The sequence below is a fragment of the Corylus avellana genome, chromosome 2 (genome assembly GCF_965113065.1).
Source record: "Corylus avellana chromosome 2, dhCorAvel1.hap1.2, whole genome shotgun sequence".
Classification (NCBI taxonomy): domain Eukaryota; kingdom Viridiplantae; phylum Streptophyta; class Magnoliopsida; order Fagales; family Betulaceae; genus Corylus; species Corylus avellana.
This window is the reverse complement of record NC_142491.1, coordinates 5,072,263-5,094,758: the sequence shown is the minus strand read 5'-3', so window position 1 is coordinate 5,094,758 and position 22,496 is coordinate 5,072,263. Positions and strand designations below refer to the sequence as shown.

Here is a 22,496-nt window from a genome sequence, read left to right as displayed (position 1 = left end):
AGGGACTAATTTTGTTTTAACTGACAAAAAAAAAAAGGTTTTTTTTGTTTTGTTTTTTTTTTTTTAAATGACGGTTTAAAAAATTAAATAAAAATTCTATTATTTTAGATCGCAAGCAAGAAGTATATTTTAAAAAACTCACGATTTTAAAGACAAAATAAGTTTTGAATTATGCTATTGTAGGTGGAGATTACATAGATAAACCGCTAACTTTGACGCTCAAATAGATTTTGGTGTGTCAAATAAAATACATGTGGCAAATAAAAAATGTTAACTTTGATGGTAAAGTGATCGATGAATTAATTGAAAACTTGAGCCAAAAATAAAAACTTTATTCTTGAAAATAAAAATCCAATGACTAAATCCAAATTCAATGAAATCTTATGAGCTAAATATAATTTTTTTCGTAAATTAAATTTTGTTTGTTCTTACTTCGGGTCTGTTTGTGATTGTTGTTACAATACGTGTCATTTTTTAAATCGCTACTTTTTAAAATTGTAATGGCGTTTGGTAAAACATGTTTAAAAGTATTTTTTTATTAAATATTTGTTATGCGAATTCATGATTTTAGTTTAAATTCGCATTTTTTCAAATAAATACCTCCTAACCTGGTTATTGAAATCGCAGATTTTTTTCCTATTTTAAATTAAGTGCGTTTTAAATCGCAATGTCAAACGTCTTACGTTTTACGATATATTTTAAAAACACAAATTATTCTTACAAAATCGCAATTCCAAACGCAACCTTCTTTAAAAAAAAAAAAAAAAAAAAAAAAAAAAAAAAAAAAGGAAAAATGGTGTTTACACTTGTGGAGCATGCACATCACGGAGAACGTGTGTCACGTGGGAATTATATTTCTTTCTTTCTTTCTACTTTTCTTTTTTGCTTTCTTTTATTCTTTTATTCTTTTCTCTATTGACCCCACAAGACTTTAAATAATAATTTTTATTTTTAGAGGATTACAACTTTATTGCAATTCCTCACACATATATAATCACGTGTTTCCATAATAACCGGATTGAATATGGATAATCTCAAACCCATATGTAGTGGTAGATTTTGCTTTCGTTTAAGTTAATAAAAAATAAAAAATTTAATTAATTTTGTTTATAATCCGTCCACTCAATATAGACTATTCATCTTCCCGAAAACTTTATTCGAATAAAAAGGAATTTTCACCATGTGCACATGGTTTTATAATCAAGCAATTTTGTAGGCACCAATATTCAAACGTCACTACTTTATGAATATTATTGTTTGAACGGTAAAATGACGCATTATATATATATAATTAATTTGATATGAACTTGTTGCACAAACATGTCAGTGTCTTAACAAAATCAGAAAGAAGGGCAGTAAATGAATCAATATGTAAAATTTGATACCAAATGTATGTTAAAGCAAAAACATGCAGACCATGGGAATAATTAAGAAGGTATTTCCTTTTCCAGGTTGTCATTATGAGAAGAAATGCTAATTAAACTTTCTTGCGTCTCTTGGATACTAATGAAAGGGATTAATTAAGGTCTCTTATATTCTAAAGAAGTGTTAGGCCGTTCATTTAAAATGAATGGGACTTTGGATTGAGCCGCGTAAACCTTTAAAGAAAATAAAAATCAAAATAAGTAAAGAAGCGGTCAACCACTTTACCGTTTTATTCTTTAAGGAGGTGGCCAATGGGCCCACCCTCTCATAACGGGTGGCCAACAACCCATTGTGGATAACGGGGTGGTTGGCCATCTCTTGAACCTTCGAGGACCGTCCCCTCAAATGGTGAAGGGATAGTCGGTCACGATTATCTGATTTTAATTTTGGTTTTGCTCAAAGGTTATGTGACTCAATAAACTGTTTGTCTTGAATGAACGATTGAAATCTTTGAAACTACAAGCCCTCACAATTCCAAGAAATTGCAGGTAACTCGATCTCTAATGAAAATGGACACTTTATGCTGCTTTAATTTCCTATTAGAAGGACCCAACAGTGGCTTGCCATTTCCTTCTAAATTGTAATTCATGCTAGTGGGCTGAAAATCTTCCTACTTGATGTACCGTCTCCTTGATCTTATGGGTAAATATATTTAATCGAATAATGATAGGGACCGTCTTTTTATCCTCTTTTTATCATCCTAGAATTGCATGATGTGGCTTTTAAAATCATCATTAAATTTTAGATGAATCATACTTGAATTTTGATCAAATTGTGATTTTGAACAAATTGTAATTTTGAAAGCCACATCAGTTTTAAGAGGATTAAAAAATGGTTCTTAGAATTACTCTATTTAATTTGAGCAATGAAAAGCAATAAATCACAATGTAGTGCCCTTTCATGAGGTTTTTCTTCTGTTTTTGGTAAACTTGTTGAAATTTTTTGAAAAGCCAAAGAATTTAAAAGGAAAACATGAAAGGTCAACATCTCTTCAAATTTCACATATTTTTCTCTTTCAATGAAATTCCACAAGCCAAGAAATGTAGAACCATATTTATTCAATGATTGGAAGTATAGAACGACACTAATGTAAAGATTGGACAAAATTTTAACTATTTAATTTGAAATCAACAATCAAGATTAATTTATCAATTCTATATGATAAAATACTTTGAATTCTCTAGAGGATTTTGATATAATTATGACATAATTATCAGATTTGTAACAACTATATTTGGCAAATAGTAGGCCGTTTGTGTTTCTTGCGGTGGGTTTAGGGTTAGTGGTTTTGAGAAAAAAATTTAAAATATTTATTAAATAATTAAATTTATTATTTTGTAATTATCAACTTAAGTCTTTATCCTAAATGTTAGCTTAAAAAGATTGACAATTTGATTTTATAATCTCATAATTTTGAAAGATATTTTAAATGATCGGTCGTTAACCTGACAATCCGTGATATGCGTTTGACATGGTGAAGCTGGTTGTCCAATGCATACACGCGTTGTAGAAGTATTGGATATGATATGTCATTCCGACAAAAAAGTTAATAATTAAGATAGAGAGAATGAAGGGAGTGATTTGACAACGAGCCTAACCTTACAAATAGATATGATTAGTTTTGAACCTCGAAGAATAATTTAATAAAAGGTCAAACCATGGAGACCGATAAGATCATTTTTAGCTAAATATAATTCATTCTCTATTATTCTATTAATAAAATAAAAACTTGAGTCCTTTTATTTCAACCTTTTCATGTCTAGATGTCTTTTGGCCAACACCTATTCTCCTAAGAATACTCCTTCATTTTCCCCTAAAAGTATGCATTCATTCCCAGCCATTCAAACTCCCCGGCGAAAACCCAGAGGCTGAGAAACGGTGACATTCATCATCATCATCAGCAAAGTCAAACAAAAACAAAACAAAAAAGAAAAGAAAAAGAAAAAGTGAATTAAACAAGAAAGAAAATGGAAAATGCTGGTGCAGATCTTGAAGACCCATGTGAGGGCAGGCTATCAGCAATATTTGCAAGAGCAGCAAAACACGTATTCGGCTTCTTCTTAATGGTGGTTCTCTGCAATCTCACGCACTACTTTCTAAGGCCTTTTTCACAGCCTCGCATCACCTCTGAAACCCTTGTAAGTCTCTCTCATTTTCTCTGTACGGGTTTGGAGGTTACTCGGCAAGAATAGGAATAAGAAATGATCATGAAAAAAATATCAAATTTCTTGATTGATCTCCCATGCATGCACGTGAATCCCCATCACATTGTGATGGTTCTGAACAAAAGCATTGATGTATCATGTTGTGTGTTTCATAGAAACTATTCCGACTCTCGCATTGAATTTGGTGACTCAGACATAAAAGAGGTCAGAATGATTGTGGTTATTAAAATATTAATTAAATAATTAAATATATTATTTTTTATTAATTTAAACTTTTGAGAAAACTTATGATTTAACAATACTGCATACAAAAGCCTGACGAGTTTTACCCTAAAAGCAAGCTTGTGTAGCCAATAACTTTGATCTCTTGTATCTCTATAGTAGATTTGATGGTTGCTGTTATGATCTGTTTTACATGGCTTAAGTGTAATTTTAATTATGTGTATTTAAGCTCTTAAACACCCTTTCCTTGCAAACCATGCATGAGTTGTACCTAAAGTATGGATATAATATTAAATCATTGAATATGAATAAATGAGTGAAGTCGAAGAAAAAAAAAATGACTACCATTGAATAATGTCGATAGAATGAATAACCTACCACGATCTCTAATAAGCATTGCATGTATCATTATACCAATCACTTCAAATAAGAACTTTGCTAACATGTGCTTTCTTATGGTTGTAGTAGTAATTATCTATCCCATAACAATCTTTCAATCTTGCCTTTTTTTTAAGAAACTTATAATAAACTGAAAAACAAAAGACAAAAGGAAAGAAAGAGAGATTACAGAGACATAATTGGTTCAATGTTAGACATTTATGTTCACCACAGAATAGAGCCTCTTTTGATAAAATTTACAATACAAAACTCTTCTTTTGATTTGATTATCATCAATCAACCTCATTACAATCAATCATCTCATATATTCTAACATTTTTCTTATGATATATATGCAGGTGGGGCTTCTCTTTGGGAACTTAGGCATTGTACACCACTTATTTGATAAATCATCAAATCAAGTTCTTCGTTTCGTCATCGATTTTGGTATGATATGCTACATGTTTGTGTTGGGGATAGAAATGGATCCATATGTTCTCTTCAAACCACCAACTCGGGAAGCTAAAGTTGCCTACGCAGGAATTTTCTCCACCTTCCTCCTCGCCTGTTCCATCACCCCATTTCTCAACTTCTCAGAGAAATACAACACACTCTGCATTCTCGCCCTCTCCACATCCCTCTCCAGCACAGCCTCCCCTGTTCTCACCCGCCTGATAACCAGCTGCAAGATCGGGAAATCTGACATCGGCCGGTTCGTGATCGCGGCCGGAATGCACTCCGATTTCATATCCACTCTTATCATTTCCATTGGCTATATTATATATCCAATAAGAGGTAATAAAGAACCTTTAGGAAAGATCAGCCGGCCTCGAGAAATCATAGAGATGAGTTCTTCACTGATGCTGCAGATTTTGGTTTCTGCAAAAGTTTCACCGATTGTTATGAATTGGGTTAACAATGAGAATCCTCAAGGAAAACCCATGAAAGGCGCACACCTGGTTCTCTCAATTGCTTTCATGGTGTTGGTTTGTAGCTGCTCGACTGTATATGGATACAGCTCTGTTCTAAGCGCGTTTATGGCAGGGATTTTCTTTCCCAGCGATGGGAGAGTATCCAAATGGGTAACGTTAAATCACCATTTATTTCAAAAGTTTAAGCTGGTAGGTTAAATACAAAATTGGTCGGTACTCGGATTTCTAAAAGCGATAAAAGTTGGTCCAATGTAAAATCAATCTTTCTATCTACTTTCGTTAACCGACTATTTTTTTTCTTGGGCAATTTCTGGTTGGTTGTAAACGAAGAATGGTGATGCAAGGGGAACAACGATGAGTTAGGCGTGGAAGAAAACCCACGATTTGATGACGGGCTTAGTGCGATTTTGTTTTAGGTGATGTGGAGGGGTTGAGGTGGAGCAAGGGGATCAAATGGAGAATTGATTTGGCAATATTGGATGATTGCACGGCAATGATTATGTGGAGATGACACACGTGGTTCGCATGATTGATTTTACACGTGACAAACAACTCACTAAACGAAAATAGACATAAAGATTGATTTTAATTGAAAACTCAAAAATTGATTTGATGCACACCAAAAGTACATGGACCACTTTTGTATTTAACCCTAGGCCATATAATTTGTGAAGTCTTACGCCGGGAGTATTTAATTAAAATGAGAGATGAAATGTTTGAGACAAGGTTTGAATTTATGACATTTGTTATAATATCATGTTAAATCACTACTTATTTAATTTATATTGTAACAGGTAATTGCCAAGGTCAACTACTTGTTGAACACCATTTTCTATCCCATTTTTTTCATTTGGATGGGGTTTGAAGCTGATTTCGACGAATTTCAACCTAGACATGCAGGGACCTGGGAAAGGTTAGTTGTGCTCATTGTGATACCGACGGTTGGGAAAGTAGCCGGAACTGTTGTTTCTGGGGTGTTGTTGGGCTTTCACTGGCCGGAATCTATTGCACTTGGGTTGCTTCTAGCGACAAAGGGCCATTATCAAATTTACATGGCTATTGCTGCTAAATCAGTAAGTCTCTGTTTTATTCTATTATTTCCATATTTTGTTTGGAAAAAAAAAAAAAAAATTGTTTATCCTCTTCTCATAGAGGGTCCATTTGGATTTGTAGTTTCAAAAAAATGTGATTTTAAAATGTTCAATTTGAAAACGCAGTTCAGCGTCTGGTAAAATCACAATTTGGTCTTTAAAATCGCACTTCAGCTTAAAATAATGCCATGCGATTTGCAAAACGCAGTTTTTTTCTACATTTTCAAACTGCAATTTTTTATTTTTTATTTTTTTTAAATGCCATCTCAAACGATACTTTTTTTGCAATTTGATTTAAAATCATACTTTTTGTCTGTGAAATTGCACTCCTAAACGCACTTATAGTATTGGGTGCTTCTAAGTGTCACATTGAAACTTATTTTATCAAACTATTTCCATAAGCATTTTCTCCATGAGTGTTTTACAGTATTAGGTGCTTCTAATATTTCTAGTGCAAGGCATGCTTTTAGGACCTAAAAGCAACATGAAGATAAACATTAAGGTGCATAGAGGCCCCCATGAAATGGAATATGTATTGTTTCTTGTATCATTAATTTGGACACACAAGTTACATGCATTGGACAAAGTATCACTAGGCCCTCATGAAATGGAATTTCTATATAGTAACATTGTTTCTCATAGCGTTTGGAGACACAAGGTATATTTGACCACTTGTTTTGTGGTTGAGTAACAACTATCATATAATTGAGATAATGTGATAGTGAAAATCAGCCCTCTCCCTCCTCCCTTTTTTTTTCTTAGTGTTGATCCAATGACTAATTTTCATTGTTATATCATCGAATTGCTTGATAGTCGTATAAAATAAATTGTTAAAGGAACAAATAAAAATATGTGCAGCTAAGGAAATAAAGACAGCAGTGTAATCTAAGTAATCATGATACTCCTAGAAATGATTCTGCATAATAGTAAAGAAAAAAAGAAGAAGAAGACCTTAAACAGTCAAAAAAACTTCATTGACTCATTTTTAATTAATATAAACTAGAATGAAATGGATTTATCAATTTCTGAGAACTGATTCTTAATGCTCAGCAAGTAATTATCATGGTTTCAAATGAAAGTCTGCAATAACAGCTATGATTTTTGTGCCAATGCAGTTTGGTATCACATCTACTTCAACCAGCATTGTGATGGTAATTGCAGTCTTTTTCACTGTCGTATACACCCCAGCAGTAGTTGCACATATCATCAGACGTGCAAGGAAACGAGCACCAACTCACAGAATGGCACTTCAATGGCTTGACCCTGCAAATGAACTCCGGGTCTTGCTATGTGTTCATGGACCTCAAAACGTGGCTGCTGCCATTAACTTCATGGAGATTTCTCGAGGCACAGCTGAGCCTGGAACCGTCGTATTCGTCACTGACATGATCGAGCTCACCGACGAAATAGCAGCCACGCTCGTGCAAGGCGACGGAGTGGACACCGTGGCGGTGACTGACAAGTGTGTGACAGAGATGAGAGATCAAGTCACCACTGCAGTTCAGGCCTATGTGGAGCAGAATGCTGAGGGTCTCAAACTCAGACGAATGCTTGCACTCTCCACCTTCAATGGCATGGCCTCAGACGTTTGCATTTTAGCAGAAGAGTTGATGTTGACACTCATCATATTGCCATTTCACAAGAGCCAGCGTGCAGATGGAACATTGGATGCAGGCCATTCAGGGTTCCGATATGTGAACCGCAAGGTAAAAATCAGAAAAATTTGCAGAACTTTTAAGCAGTTCAAGGAGCTAATTATGCAATTATTCCAAATGCTTCACAATGTGGTTTTTTCAACAGGTGCTCAGGAGTGCCCCATGTTCAGTGGGAATTCTAGTGGACAGAGGCCTTGGACTGATAGAAAAGATATCAAGATCATATGTGTCTCTCAACGTTGCGGTTATTTTCATTGGTGGCAAAGATGACAGAGAAGCCCTAGCCTATGCCGGCCGTGTAGCCCGACATCCCGGAGTAAAGCTCACGGTGATAAGATTTTTAGTGGAAACCAATGTGGAGAACACGGGCCGATCAAGAGCCGGCAACTATCGGATCAACATTGCAGAGCAGGAAGAGGAGATGAAGCTTGATGATGAGTGTTTTGCAGAGTTCTATGAAAGACATGTTGCAGGAGGACATGTTGCATACACTGAGAAGCACCATGCAAGTTCAGCTGAGACTTATTCTACTTTGAGGTCATTGGAAGGGCACTTTGCACTCATCATTGTAGGAAGAGGGGGAAGGGTGAATTCCCTGCTGACAGTGGGCATGAATGACTGGGAGCAGTGTCCAGAATTGGGTCCAATAGGGGATGTTCTTTCAGGTTCTGATTTCTCAGTGAAGACCTCTGTTTTGATCATCCAACAACACAATGTAAGAGGAGAACTAGATGGTCTGGATGATGACTTCTCTATCATGTAAATGTATCAAACCTAGTGGGGTAGCTTAGGACTTAGAAACTAATTGTTATGGAAGCAGATGATATGTAGAACCTTAGTTTGTAGAAATGACAACAACCAGAGATTGTTTATTTAAAAGAGTCAAGAAAAAGGTTAGAATATAGAGGTAAAACTAGTGGAAATCAACAATGGAATGATCGTAAATGAATGGAAATGCAGTTCACTGATGGAAATGAAAGTTAATCTGTGACAAATAAGTGTTTAGGGTTAATTGCTTGATAGGGGATAACAGAATCTGGCTTTTCTCATCCCAATGTCCTCAATCAGCAAATACTTTCAAACAACACTTTTTATGAGGAAAACAAATCAAATTTCATTTCCACATTTCCCTGTATAAAGGAAATGAAATCATTTGGGAAACAAAAACAAGTTTGCTTATCTTATTACAAATGAGATTATTTCCTGATAACGTCTTGAGCAATTCAGCCAATCTCCCTTTATGACAAATGAGATTCTAAAAATCCTAGAGAGTTGAGATTCTTGCAAAATGAAAGATTACAGTTTGTCACTTTTTTTTTTATTATTATTCCTTGACGTTGTAAACAATTTTGGCTTGAGAAATGCTATTCGCCACTCTTTTATCGTACTTTACTAATGTGACACTGCAAATTAGCTCTAAGATCAACCTTTGTAAAACATAAAAAATAAAAAGTTTAAAGACTAATTAATAGCGTCACATCGATAAAATTAAATAAAAATGTAATATATAACATTGTTTCATTAAAGGTTCTTAGAGCATGTCCTCTACATATAATTTCATGAGACACCTTCATTTTCTTCATTAACTTTTGTAATATATGGGATATCACCAACTACACAGCCTTATTAAATCCAACCAAACCACATGCTAGCTAAAATAACTCGTAGGCACCATATATCTTTAAAGTTCTTCTAGTCCTGACTTTTTTGAAACAAAATTCATTCTTCCTGTTCAATTTTTATTGTTAACTTTTTTGTTTTTTTTTTTAATTTCCAGCCTTGGCCTTCAAAACCAGTTGCTTGACTACACTAAGACAACAATCTATCACCACCTGTCACAGCAAAATCTCCCCATGACTGTTCTAAATAGCTTAATAGAATTCATAAATGGGTTACTCTACTAGGCTATAGTTGCTCTAAACCAACTAAAATCACGACCAAATTACTGTTTCAACAAAGTTTTTTTTCCAACCTAGTTTATTAAATTAGCAACTGTTTAAAATATCTAATTCTCACAAGCTCTATTAACATGTGTTAATCTAATAAACTAGATCCAAAAAATTTCTCCAAACTAATTTAGAGGAAAAATTTATCCTCGTTTTTACTAATATGTTAGTCAGTACCTCTAATGACTTCATAAGATTTACAAAAAAAAAAAAAAAAAACTTCATATTCCTCATCTTTATCCATGGAAAAATCTCTTTTTCAGTTACCATCCATGTTTCTCTGCATATGGTAATGGAACCTAAGTTGAGATCTTAATAATCACAGTGCAGGAACAAAATCATGAAGCAACAATGCTGCATTGCGATAATTCATATTCGAAAGAGAAAGTATATCAATGAGGCTGCTTACAGATGAAACCCAAAAAGATAACCATATTACATGAGATCCATATGTCCACCTAGTAGTTTTATGCACTTCGCTAGAGACCAGAGCACATGAAAATGAGATTGATCCTCCATTAGACATATTTAATATTCTACATGACTGTATTAGGTCCATTAATCCATGACACCCATCACATTCAAAGCAAAAGCCCCATAAAACTTAGCCCATTCCTTTCAAATTCCACTCAACAATAAACAGTCAACAAACTGCTTCCTTGCATGTCTTGAATGCATATTAGTACTCCCTTGACTGCTTTCGCACCTCGGCCTGCAAGCAGGGATTTAAAAATGTCAGAAATGAGCATTTTGATCTTGACAAGGCTCATCAGAACTTAATACCTCATGTTAGTAATAATGCAACACTAATAACCTCTCACTATTATTGTCAGTCAGTTCCAAATATATATATATATATATATATTGATGAATAAGAAACTTCATTAAGAGCAAACAAACCAATCAACAAAGTCGCACCATATACAAGCCCTTCCAAAGGACCAAAAACACAAAGCTAGAAAACTAGAAAAAAACACAAAGCTGCAGAAACCAGCTTGCAAACAGCAAACTACAAGCAGAACACAAAACAGCACCACCAGTATGCCTCCCCAAAGGTTGGACCAGCCTTCAAAGAGAACAAACGCTCAACAAACCATACCAGACTACCACAAACCTGCAGAAAAACCTACAACAACAAATCTGCAGGTAAATTCCACAAAGCGGCTAAAATCAGATTCTCTCTAGTCTTAGGGAATTTCCCCTTCCCAGCTAGTCTGGATCGCACTTCCCAAAGGATTTTCTTCAAGAGCTGCTCCTCAGTGCTAGACTGACTAGAGTGTTTAATATCATTCCTCGTGTGCCATAAGTTGTAAACTACAAAACCTAAGACCAGGCGGCAGAGGAGACCTTTAAGGGCATTATTCCCCCGTTGACTGATGCCTAGCTGCAGAATCTCACCCCAAATTACTGAAGGCTTGTCCACTCTACATCGAAGCATACAAAACTTCCAAATTTGATAATTGAAACTGCATTCAAAAAACAAATGCTCTCTACTTTCCAGTTTGATTATGAGAGAAAAGACATTTAACATCACCCTTATATCCCCAAATGATCAACCGATCACCTGTTATAAGCCTGTCCTGCATAGCAAGCCACAAAATGAAAGCATGCTTGGGAATGGCATGTGGAAATCACACCAACTTCCACCAAACAATCTCCTCCTTTTCCCTAAGAAGCTCCCAAGTTTCTGAGCTAACATAGGTACCTGTCCTAGACGCTGTTTCAAATATTTTGTCATTCAACTTCAAGTCCTCCAAAACTAAGATGGGAGAAACTAACACAAAAAGAGACAGTCCACCTATCTCATGAATCATCAAAGCATGCCAACTACTCTCCCATTTAAGATGATAGCCACGGGTAATAAAGCAGCAATATTGCTTGTTTCTACAGTTAAAGAAACAAAAATTCTTGAATGCCAGTGAATCATCATCATAAGAAGGATCTTTCCTTTAATCCAAAGAAAAAGAATCCTTAGACATTCTTCTATTGATTGCCTCATCTTGATGACATCAAAGTTGTTTTACAAGTGAGATGAACATGGACGAAACTCACAAAACCATCCAGAGCACGAAACTCAACCATTCTTAAAAATTCATCAGGAGGGACATGCAGGAAGCAAATATTTGCAAGCTTTAAAAAACCAAAAGAAGCTTACACTTCCAGAGCCTAGAGCTGATTACTGTCAAAAGTAGCAGCTGCCAGATTTTTCTTGGTAAGTGATGGAGTAAATTTATTTTAGAGAGGAAAAGCCATGGTAGACAGGATGTACACAATAACACATCCTAAAAAAGAGTTGAAACAGATGTAATGCCAATAGCATACACCCAAATCATACAAAGAAGAATAACAATTGCTAAAGCTGAGACTAAGGAAGTTGCAACCTTCAAGAATCCATAGCAAGTATCCTAGTTCTTGTCTGTCACAAGTAATTCTATGGAAACACAAGTAGGCATAGGATAATTTAAAGGAAATGGAATGAATCTATACCATCTCACTAGCCCCCAGTTTCTTATACATGTGAAGGAAATTGAGCAAAAAAAAATTACTCCAGAGACTAGATCCAACCAGAAGGAAAAGATACACTCTAATTAGCAACCAAGCTCTATCCTTTTAAAGATTCCAATACAAACTAGGAATAGGTACACTATTTGTCCAACATACCGACTTTCCAGATATGTGCCCAGCCAAGGTCCCAAATCAATGAGAGGACTTCCTTCCTAGTTCAGCAGTAGTTTTCTAGAAAATTCAGTCACTATGTTCATCCAACAATCAGACGTCCCAAACCAAGTGAGGGACCAATGTTGGACCCACTGTGATACACAAACACTCAGTACCTTGCTATCGTAGATTAAGACTATTCATTTCTAAGGAATATTTACAGCTGAAGATGTTGCCAAGAGTATACAAAAATAGAAATCTACTACTAGCTTGATCCAAATGAAGGTATTAAGCCCCTACCTAAGCTTTAATAAAAATAAATTGTTCTTAAGTTACTAGATTATTAAACCATTCTTTGATGATTGACAAACGAAAACCTTTTCCTCTGATGCTTGCAAATATGCTTGTGTCATGACTATATCTGTATAAGATGCTTGATCAACTTATGCCCAAAAAGACCAACAAAAAAAAAAACACAGAGATGCTTGATCATGAGCATTTACAAGAGAGATTAATATTTACAAATGCTTATAACTTTAACATTCTTTCAAAGTGCAGGATAAACAGACGTGTTTTACCTCGAAAACATTCTTCAAATGGTCAAGTTCCTTGTCCAGATCATTGATAGCCTGGTTATATGCCTGCATTGGCGACGACTGGCTAGTGGTGTGTATCTATGCAAAAAGACCAAAATCATTAAGACCAGAACCTCTACGGAACATTGAAAAGGTTCATATGATACAGTCCAACTTACGAGCTAAAAGAGGGATCAGTTTATGAAAAAAAAAAAAAAAAACTATCCAACATATTAACAAGGCTAGAATTGCAAAATCAATAAATCATCCAAGTACTACTATAATTATGCTTTACTCCAATCAACACATAGACACCTCCACAAGCCCCACATTTATACAGGTAAACAATTAATGACATGGCTATACATGACCGTGTGTGCACCCACCCACCCGTGCATATGCATACATACACATAAAAACATATAAAAACCACTAATCAAACATTTACTTCTATACATACATTTTTCCTTCTACCACTATCCAACAATCTGAAGCCAACACTTGTTCGGATTAAGACGCTCTATATTTTTTACCCTAAAAGTGCTGCAAAGGATAATATAGCTCTTATTACAAGTTCCTCACAAATTGATGTGGAAGTTCACATGGCACTTATATGGACTACCACATCCGTTACTAAATAATTAAATTTAGTTGTCAAATTTTGTTGCTTAATTTTTTCAGTCATGTTGGTACCACATGGCACTTTGGGTCTACCAAGTTGCTTTTTTTGTACGTAATTCAATCTTATTAAAAGCGAAAAGGCCACAATCTTAGTACACAAAAAGTATACAAGAGAAACCCCCTAATATAGTAAAAAAGAAGAACAAAAGTCCAAAAAATCAAGATAAGTAGAAAATGGCAGACTATTTTTTTTTTGATAAGTAGAAAATGGCAGACTATTTAATGCCGCCATCCATGTGTAAAGTGATTTGAACATAGTATTTTTCAGCTCTAACACCTAAGTATCTTGATCTTCAAAGCTCTTTACATTCCGCTCTCTCCAAATACAACATTAAACACAAATGAGCCAACCTCCAAACTTCCAAAACTACAACTTTCCATTTGTCCCCTCCAACTCACCAACAATTCTCTCGCGCTTTCAGGCATGACCCAAACGCCAAACAAATGGAAAAGCAAACTCTATATTTCTCTTTCTATCTCAAAAATGGAGAAATAATATGATCAATAGATCCCTCACTCTTCTTGCACATACAACATCAATCCACCACTATGGTGTTCCTCTTTCTCAAATTATCCAAAGTCGAGATTTTCCCTAAATGCCGCTGTCCACACAAAGAATGTCACTTTTAAGGGACCCTCAACTCTCCAAATACTCTTCCAAGGAAAATGAGAACTTACAAGAATGGATAACACATGATAGAATGACTTCAGTTCAAACTTTCACCTTTTGGAGGTGATCCAACAAATTCCATCCTCTCCTCCTTGCTCACTCTGTTAGAATACAACAGCTCAAAGAAAGAGTATTTGAGTTCCATATGTTATGAAAAAGTATATGTTCTAATGTACATTTCTTTTTTGGAATTGTATATAATCCACCACCCACGCATCCTTACAATGTGCAATACTAAACAAATCCGGATATGAAATCTTCAAGGGTTGCTCCCCACACTATAAGTCATGCCAAAACCTCACCTTGGACCCATCTTCCACCTCAAATCTAACAAATCTAGAGAAAAAAATCTCATCTCCTCCTTATATATTTCCACACTCCCACTCCAAAGAGCCCCCACAACCTCCTAAGAACACCACTCTCCCCTCAAACTATCATACTTAATTTCCACCACCGATTTCCACAAAGTCTCTCTCTCTGTAGCATTCCGACAATAAAATCTGCATATACATATTACCAAAAACTGAAGTACCCAAGCATTTTCCTACCCTAAAAACTGCACATACATATTACCAAAGGAAAAAATGAAAGAGAGAGAAAATTCAAATACTAACCCTAACAATAATTTTGTACTGAAGCGGGTGAGGGAGCTTGTACCCAGCGAACAAAACATTGGGGTCTCTGTGCAATTGCCTGATAATGCCCAAAACAAGCATGTAAATAGGGATTTGATTAAGCTAAACAAATTTTTATAAATAGTTAAATAAATAAAAATAATAATAATAATAATAATAATAATAAAACGAAATTACAAAATATAAGAAAAATAATTTTAATTAAATTGAATGTTACATGCGAAGAATGTTGCCGATGGTGTGGTCCTCTCTCTCGATGGTGAACGACGCCGCATTGATGATCTTCGTGTCCCTCTCGTATGACACCCTATAATTTTGAGGGAAAAAAAATAAGAAAAGAAAAAGGAGTCAGAATCAGAGAGATAGAAAGAGTTTTGGAGAGGGAGAGAAAGAGAGCTTGTGTGAATATACTTTTTGGTGCCTTCGGGGACGACGAAACGTTCGTAACGGTCCGGAGCGTTCATAGCTTCAGCTGCTTCTTCCTTTCGCTCTCTGTGAGAAGTGGAGGTTGAATGAATGCCTCTGCTGAAAGTACTGTTTTTGTACTGAGGACTTCAATGGAACGGCGTCATTAATATGGCAAGGAGCAAGGACAACAGGTGGTAATAGATGGCTGAGATCTTTTACGGTGCTATAGCTTTTTATCTTCAATTTGTGAGTAATGCTATAAGTTTTCCTAAAGTCCTCCTAGAGTCATTCCAAATGTGATGTGGCTTTTAAAATCATCAATAGATCAAAAGTCAATAAATCACATTTCAACGGTAATTTTAAAAGCCACATCACATTTGGGATGACTCTAAAAGGATTCTAAGAAGACTTATAGCATTACTCACAATTTGTAGAGTCTTCTACAAATCAATTTATAGGAAATTTGTGTCTCTTTGTGGATATTTTATTTTTACTTTTTTGCTCAAAATCAAAAAACATTATCAAATGACACGACACAGACACAAGTGATTCAACCACCCCAAATAACTTTTTTATTTTTTATTTTTTTGACATGTCCGCACAAGAGGGGAAGGGGGATTCGAACTAGTAACCTCCACTTCATTAAGCGTGGTCCCAACCGATTGTGCTACCTCTTGGGGACCAAATAATTTTTTTTAAAACCATTCATTTTGATTTTTTAAATATAAATGGAGTAAATCGTAATAAAATGGCTAACTTGCAAAAAAATAATTTAGGAGTGGCAAAATGGGTTGGTGGGTTGACCCGTTTATTACCCGACACACGTTTAGGGTAAATCCATACACAACCCGTTTAGGTAAACAGGTCACCCCCAAACCCGGACACGACTCGATTATTTAACGGGTTACCCAGCACACCCGTTTGACCCGTTTAAAAATAATGGGCCAGTGCCGGGTTGACACAACCCGTTACGACCCGTTTAACCCAACACAACCCGTTTAGCTTACAAAGAAGCGTGATCTGTTTATTGTACTTTCAAAATAAAATAAATTTTATTTAAATAAAATCAAGTTCAAATTATTACTTAGGGCAATAACCCTACCATTAATCCTAACATTGACATCGTAATTCATAAGTTATAAAAGCAATAACGTTAATAACCATCTTCTGTATTATTTAGGATGAAAGAGAATTAATCGACTAAAGAGCAATAATCACACAATGCATTGCATGTCACATAATGGGTTTACCCTTTTTTTTCCTAATTGATCTTAATTCGGCGCTAAAAATTGATTTCTTACCCAAAAAAAATGATGCATTTGTGTTCATCATATGTGCTTGTGCTGATTCATACAAAATAATCGGCCCAAAAACAAAATCAGAGCAAGAGAGAGAAAGATATACCGGAGATCAGTCGGAGACGGAGACTCAGAGAGAGAGCTATGTTGTGCAGCCTGTGCTGCGCCTTGAGTCACAGAATCGTCGGAGAGTGGACTGGTGGCGGTGTGCAGGCGCTGAAGAGTGAAGAGAAGAGAGGGAGAAAAGGTTGTGGCGCTCCTGAAGAGAAGACGGGGAGAAAGAAGGCTGGTTAGCTGGTGTGCGTGTGTGTGTGTGTTTGAAGTGAACTTAGGTTTAGGGTGGTTGTTGTTTTTTGGTTTTTTTTTTTTTATTAACGGGTATGGCGGGTCACCCGCTAGTCCAGCGGGTTGACTCGTCAAAAACAAAAATAAATGAGTCATAAGTAGGTTAAACCGTTTATGACTTAAACCATCAACTTTGTGCTGAGTTTACGAATCGTGTCAAAATTGACAACTCTACTTGTAAGACATTGGTCAAACCACCATTTAATTACTGCATTATTTAGCGCTAACTTAATTATCGAGGTAATTGAATTACCTCCAATATATAGTCAATTTAGGGTGGCTTAACTATTCATTCGTATCCAAAGGGTAGTTCAATTGACTGTAGACCACGCTTCATGAAGCAGAAGTCACTAGTTCGAATCCCTCCTCTCCCTTCCCTTGTGTGGACACTGGACATGTCAAAAAAAAAAAAACTATTCATTCGATCATACAGGTGGTTCAATCTCAAGTGCAACTACACGTTATGCAAGTCACCCCTTCTTTTTTCCTGAGAATTTAATAATTATCTTAAATTAATTATTGATATATTGTTGCAACAATATTTATGACATATTTATAAATACAATAAATATTGACATATGAATGTTGAGTTGAGGGAAGGGATAAATATTGATGTGACTAATTCTAATAATTTTATTGAAAAATAGTAGTTATAATTTGAAACAATTACATAGCAATAAAATATTCTAAAATTTTGTAGAGGATCCTGATCTCAAGTATATAATTAGTAATGGGATATTCTAAAAATTTAAAATATCCCGATCTCATAAAAACTATCCATATTATTATTAGATTCTTAGAAAATTGAGTTAAATGCCCAACTCTTAATATCTCATCTTTACAAGTCTTGACAACACGTCATTTCTATATATCTTTCTCAAATGAGAATTTCAATTAAGCTTTCAGTCTCAATCAATAGCAAAAATATAATTTTAAGTAGGGCCTTGTTTGGATGCGAATTTTTTTACAAACTTATATGCATGCTTATGAATCGGTTATGTAAAAATTTTAAAGTTTTACCTTATTTTTTGCCCCCTTTATTTTATAATGCCCTGCCAAATATGACGCAGGACGGAAGGATAACAATGAAAATTAAATAAATAACAAATAACAAAAAAATAAGATAAATCACGTTGATCAGAGTCTCACCAGTCAACAATTGAGTTTTAGCATCATCAAGAAGAAGAGAAAAATCATGCCTCTAATAAAACATCTTTTTCATTTATTATAATTTGATCTTCATAGAGGACATAAAGCATTTAAATAGACATTGTAAAATAAACTTTAACCCTAATTTAATTAACTTTGTGCTAAACCCATTATCTAATTATAAAAATAACTCTTAACCCTATTTTGACTGGCTATCGACCAAGCTCAATACTAAATTGCAAAATACTAACTCTTAAAAATATAAAACTAATTTATTATTTTCTCATGCCGCATCAAAGGCTCTATTTTGCATTATCTTGTGACACTACTATTATTACCTTAAATCATGCAACGAAATTTGACATGTATTTTTTTTACACCACAAACTCATTTTATAAACAATAAATATAATGTTAACTTGGAAACATGTATGTTTACATATAAACGTTACCATTTCCCTAGGCTGTACATTGTATCCCAAAAGCCTAAACATAGTCGAGACTTGAGCCTAATCGGTCCTCTATGAAAAATCTATCATGGACCTCAAAAGGTTTGACTACCCCCGACGGCCAAATCGTAGCGTAGTAGTCCAAGTAACTATCGGCTCCTTCCTCGCTCCTTGCAATTATATCTATAAAATTAACAATTTTACATGTGAAAACAATTAGTCCACGGTTCAGTAAGCAAAATAGTCAAACCAATTATAGGTGTATCATGTGAGCCCTTATTTACTTTAAACTTCACCTCTCTTTGTTTATCAAATTTTTTTGGTTCTAAACCAAGCAAAGCTTTTCTTTCATAACGGATGCAAAGTTTTAGAAAACTATTGTGACAACATGCTTTTGCAAAGTTGTTAAAATGAGATAGAGACCATTTTCTTCGATAATAAAGTCTAAAACTTGAAATTAATAGCATTTTATTTTCCATAATCATATACACTTTTTTGCTGAATCCTTTGCTTACAGGCTGAATCCCAACTTCTTACTATCATAATACAACAAAAAAAAACAATACTTCTTCACTTCCCAAAACCACTACTACAGTCAAAATTTCAATTATTTTCAGATATACTTAAACCCTAACTCTAACACCTTTATCATTCCATAAAAACTCCTAAAGACTCTTAGGCCTCGTTTGATTCGCGAAATGTTTAGTCCATTGGAAAATGAATAGGTACTACTAGAAAAAGAAGAGTGTAGAATAGAAGGGTCATTCATATTCCTTAGTTTGGTAACAATACACATGCAAAAATTGAAAATGAATCAAAATTACGAAAAACCCTATATATATATATATATTTTTTTTTTTCAAACTCATATTAAACACCCCAAAATGCGACGGAGGGGGCTTGGGGGTGGTCCCCCAAGGCAACTAGGGGTGGTGCAACCACCCCCAACCTCTTTTGTGGGTGACCGACCACCACAATGTGTAGTTAAGCCACTCACTTTATTTTTCATTTTTTTCATTTTTTTATTTTGTTTTAAGTTTTTTTTTTTTAAAAAATAAAATAAAATTATATGGGTATTTTTGAAAAATGTATTTATTCCTTAAGGATTAGTTAAGTTACTCATTTTTTAGTGACTAATCTAATCCTATGTATGTGAGATTAGTAGTCCCATGTAAATAAACTATTTACAGGAATAATGTGTTACCAAACAAATGAATAACTATACCTAGGATTAGCTAATCCATTCTAATGGTCTATTCCGCAAACCAAACGGGGCCTTATTCCATTACCATTTTCCTCTCATGATTCTCACAACACCAATCTAAATCAACTTAAATTATCAATACATAAATTGAAAATGTATGGATTTAACTATTTAAGCTTTTCACGAATCCAATTGTTCACATAGTTTGCCGGCCACTTATTCGGATCACACTGGAAAATCACACCAAACTCATCAAGGAATTCATGAAAAATACTCGTTTATTTCTTTTTATTTTTTATTTTTATTTTTATTTTTTTGTTTACAGTTGTTCATCCTCCTCTCATTTACAAATTTTTCCTACTTATACCTCTCTTTCTTGAGATTCGTGCTAGGATAGCACCGGAGCACGACACGTGTCGCCTGTGGATCGAAGGCAAGGCAAGCAGGTAAGATCCGCCTGACTCCCGTACAGTCACGATGATCCTTTTGAGTACGGCGGGGCTTTGATGGGACATGGGCGTGACATAATTCACCTTATGTGATAGCTCATTTATTCCGATTAGACGTTTACTTTCTCTTTTATCGAGGCCGATCGAATCTTGCTTGACGACCTCATCCCACGGTGATGGTGGACTTGGGTAGTGGCGAGCATGATATGCAAACCTGAACCTCGGCGTGGGCCCCGAACATCGATATTCCACTATTCAAGGCGAGCATGAACGTGTGTTGCAATGGGCCGTCTGACCTCGTGTATTTGGACTGCTGGGCTGGTCTACACTGTAGACAAGACTTTTCAGGCCACGGGTGTCTTGGGCCTTGCGAATGGTTTGGGCTTTTCATGGTCTCAGCTATTTCAGGTTCAACGACTCTTCCGATTGGCCGGATCTTGATCTAACACCAATCATCTTCATCTCCCCTTTTTTCTCTCTATTCTCTACCATTCTCACTTGGATTCTCCCTCATTTGAAGGAGAAAATAAAATAAATAAGCCTTCCTTCCCCTTTGTTTTTCATGTTTAAATAGGCTCAAGAAGGTCGTTGGGGTTGAGCTCAATCGATTGAGTCTTACTTTCAATCTACCGAGCGTGCATTAAATGTATAGTCACTTCCCGCACCCCACACATGTGAGTTGATCCCAACCATTGATTTCATTTGGCGTGTGTAGACGTAGACGCATTGAGATGCTCTCTTCAGTCAATCAATCTCTCATCTCGATCGATCGAGATCACCGAAATTCAATCTCGGTACAATCTCACTTTATATTCTCTCTTGCTTTTGCAATCGGCGACCACCATTGCCTTTGCCTAGCAATAGCGGTCAACCTCACAACACCGCCGCTATCAACTATCGATGTCTATCACCAGAGCATTTTCAGCTTCTAACGAAACACTTGAAAATGTTTTTCAGGTTGTTTTCGGATTTGCCACCAAAAAGGGTAAATTATCTAGTTTTCATTGAACATTTTCGGATAAAAAACATTTTATATTGAAACAAATAAAACCTAAGACATAAAACATGTTATGTCCAACATTTTTCTCTTCAAGTTCCTCTTAGCGAACATCCACACAACGACACACTTAGATACTGTCCCTTCTTTCGCACCAACCCCATTAGCAAACAAAATATTTTTCAGTACAAGCCCAACAAGGAATTTTTTTTTTTTTTTTTTAAAAAAAAACATTTTGTGAAGAACCAAAACATGCAAATTGACTAAATCTGAATCAACTAACAAACACAGAAGTGCAAACTTTTGCACTCACCATGTAGCTTACTGGGCCGCGAGCTAGAGCTCACCCTGTAAGGGTGTCAACCTGGTCCGGTTTCCCGATTTTTTGCCAAAACCGAGGTACTGGGTTTTTGGATTTGAGCAACCGGGACCCCGGTTATTGGCCGATTCCAGTTTTTACTTGGTCCGGTAACCAGTTTTTATATATATTAATTCAATTACCTAAAGTGTACATATATAAAATTTTATATTAATTCAATATATATAAAAATATATAAAAATATTTTTATATATATGCACTCGATTCCGATAATCCGATAAAAACCGGGTACCAGAACTGGGGTACCCGGTTTTTGGTTTTTCCAAACCGGAACCGGAACCAGGTCCTCGGTTTTCAATTTTCCAGTTTCCCAGTTTTGGTTCCGGTTCCCCAGTAATTTTTGACACTCCTATCACTCTGGCTGTATTCCCACCTACTTTTCTCTCCTCTCTTCTGTCTCCATTTGTAGTGGCAACGATCCACCTCCTCCCTAGTGTTTTGGTTCTCATGTTCCTGTTTTTTGCTTTGTTTTGTTCAAAAGTGTTATTGAAAAAAAAAAAAAATCAGCTAACAAACGTGGCCGCTTCCTATTGCCTAATGACTTTGACCACTCCCATCCTTTCCAAAAAGACTACCATGTCAGCTGCTCATTGGTCACAAAACCACAACCACATCATACCTTCCCTTACACAATCCCCAAACCCCCTCTCCAAAACTCCGCGTTTCAAAGCACAATACCTCTCCTATCCCACCAAACACAGCCTAACATGGCCGCTTGAATTTTAAAAAAGAAAAAAGAAAAAAGAATCCCGAATCTTGGAAAATAATAATAATAATAAAAAAAAA

General features: G+C 35.4%; 2 protein-coding genes across 4 annotated transcripts; one reads left to right on the top strand and one right to left on the bottom strand.

Annotated features, from left to right (window-relative positions):
- The first annotated feature begins 3,392 nt into the window (after positions 1–3,392).
- Positions 3,393–8,680, top strand: CHX28 (cation/hydrogen exchanger 28). Its single transcript, XM_059585120.2, has 5 exons — positions 3,393–3,563; positions 4,550–5,272; positions 5,917–6,195; positions 7,329–7,919; positions 8,014–8,680. Exons 1-5 carry the CDS (start codon positions 3,393–3,395, stop codon positions 8,629–8,631), a joined length of 2,382 nt encoding a protein of 793 aa, XP_059441103.2. The 3' UTR covers positions 8,632–8,680.
- A 1,475-nt stretch (positions 8,681–10,155) lies between these two features.
- Positions 10,156–17,061, bottom strand: LOC132167142 (DNA-directed RNA polymerases II, IV and V subunit 11). 3 transcript variants are annotated; one of them, XM_059578046.2, is made up of 6 exons: positions 16,846–17,061; positions 15,445–15,525; positions 15,251–15,340; positions 15,013–15,091; positions 13,051–13,146; positions 10,156–10,526 (listed from the first exon to the last, which is right to left on the bottom strand). In XM_059578046.2, exons 2-6 carry the CDS (start codon positions 15,495–15,497, stop codon positions 10,494–10,496), a joined length of 351 nt encoding a protein of 116 aa, XP_059434029.1. In that variant the 5' UTR covers positions 15,498–15,525; positions 16,846–17,061; the 3' UTR covers positions 10,156–10,493. The 3 variants fall into 3 exon arrangements, with proteins under 3 accessions (XP_059434029.1, XP_059434028.1, XP_059434027.1); XM_059578045.2 differs by having other exon boundaries at positions 15,445–15,585; positions 16,846–17,060; XM_059578044.2 differs by having other exon boundaries at positions 15,445–15,578; positions 16,846–17,060.
- Between the last annotated feature and the right edge of the window lie 5,435 nt (positions 17,062–22,496).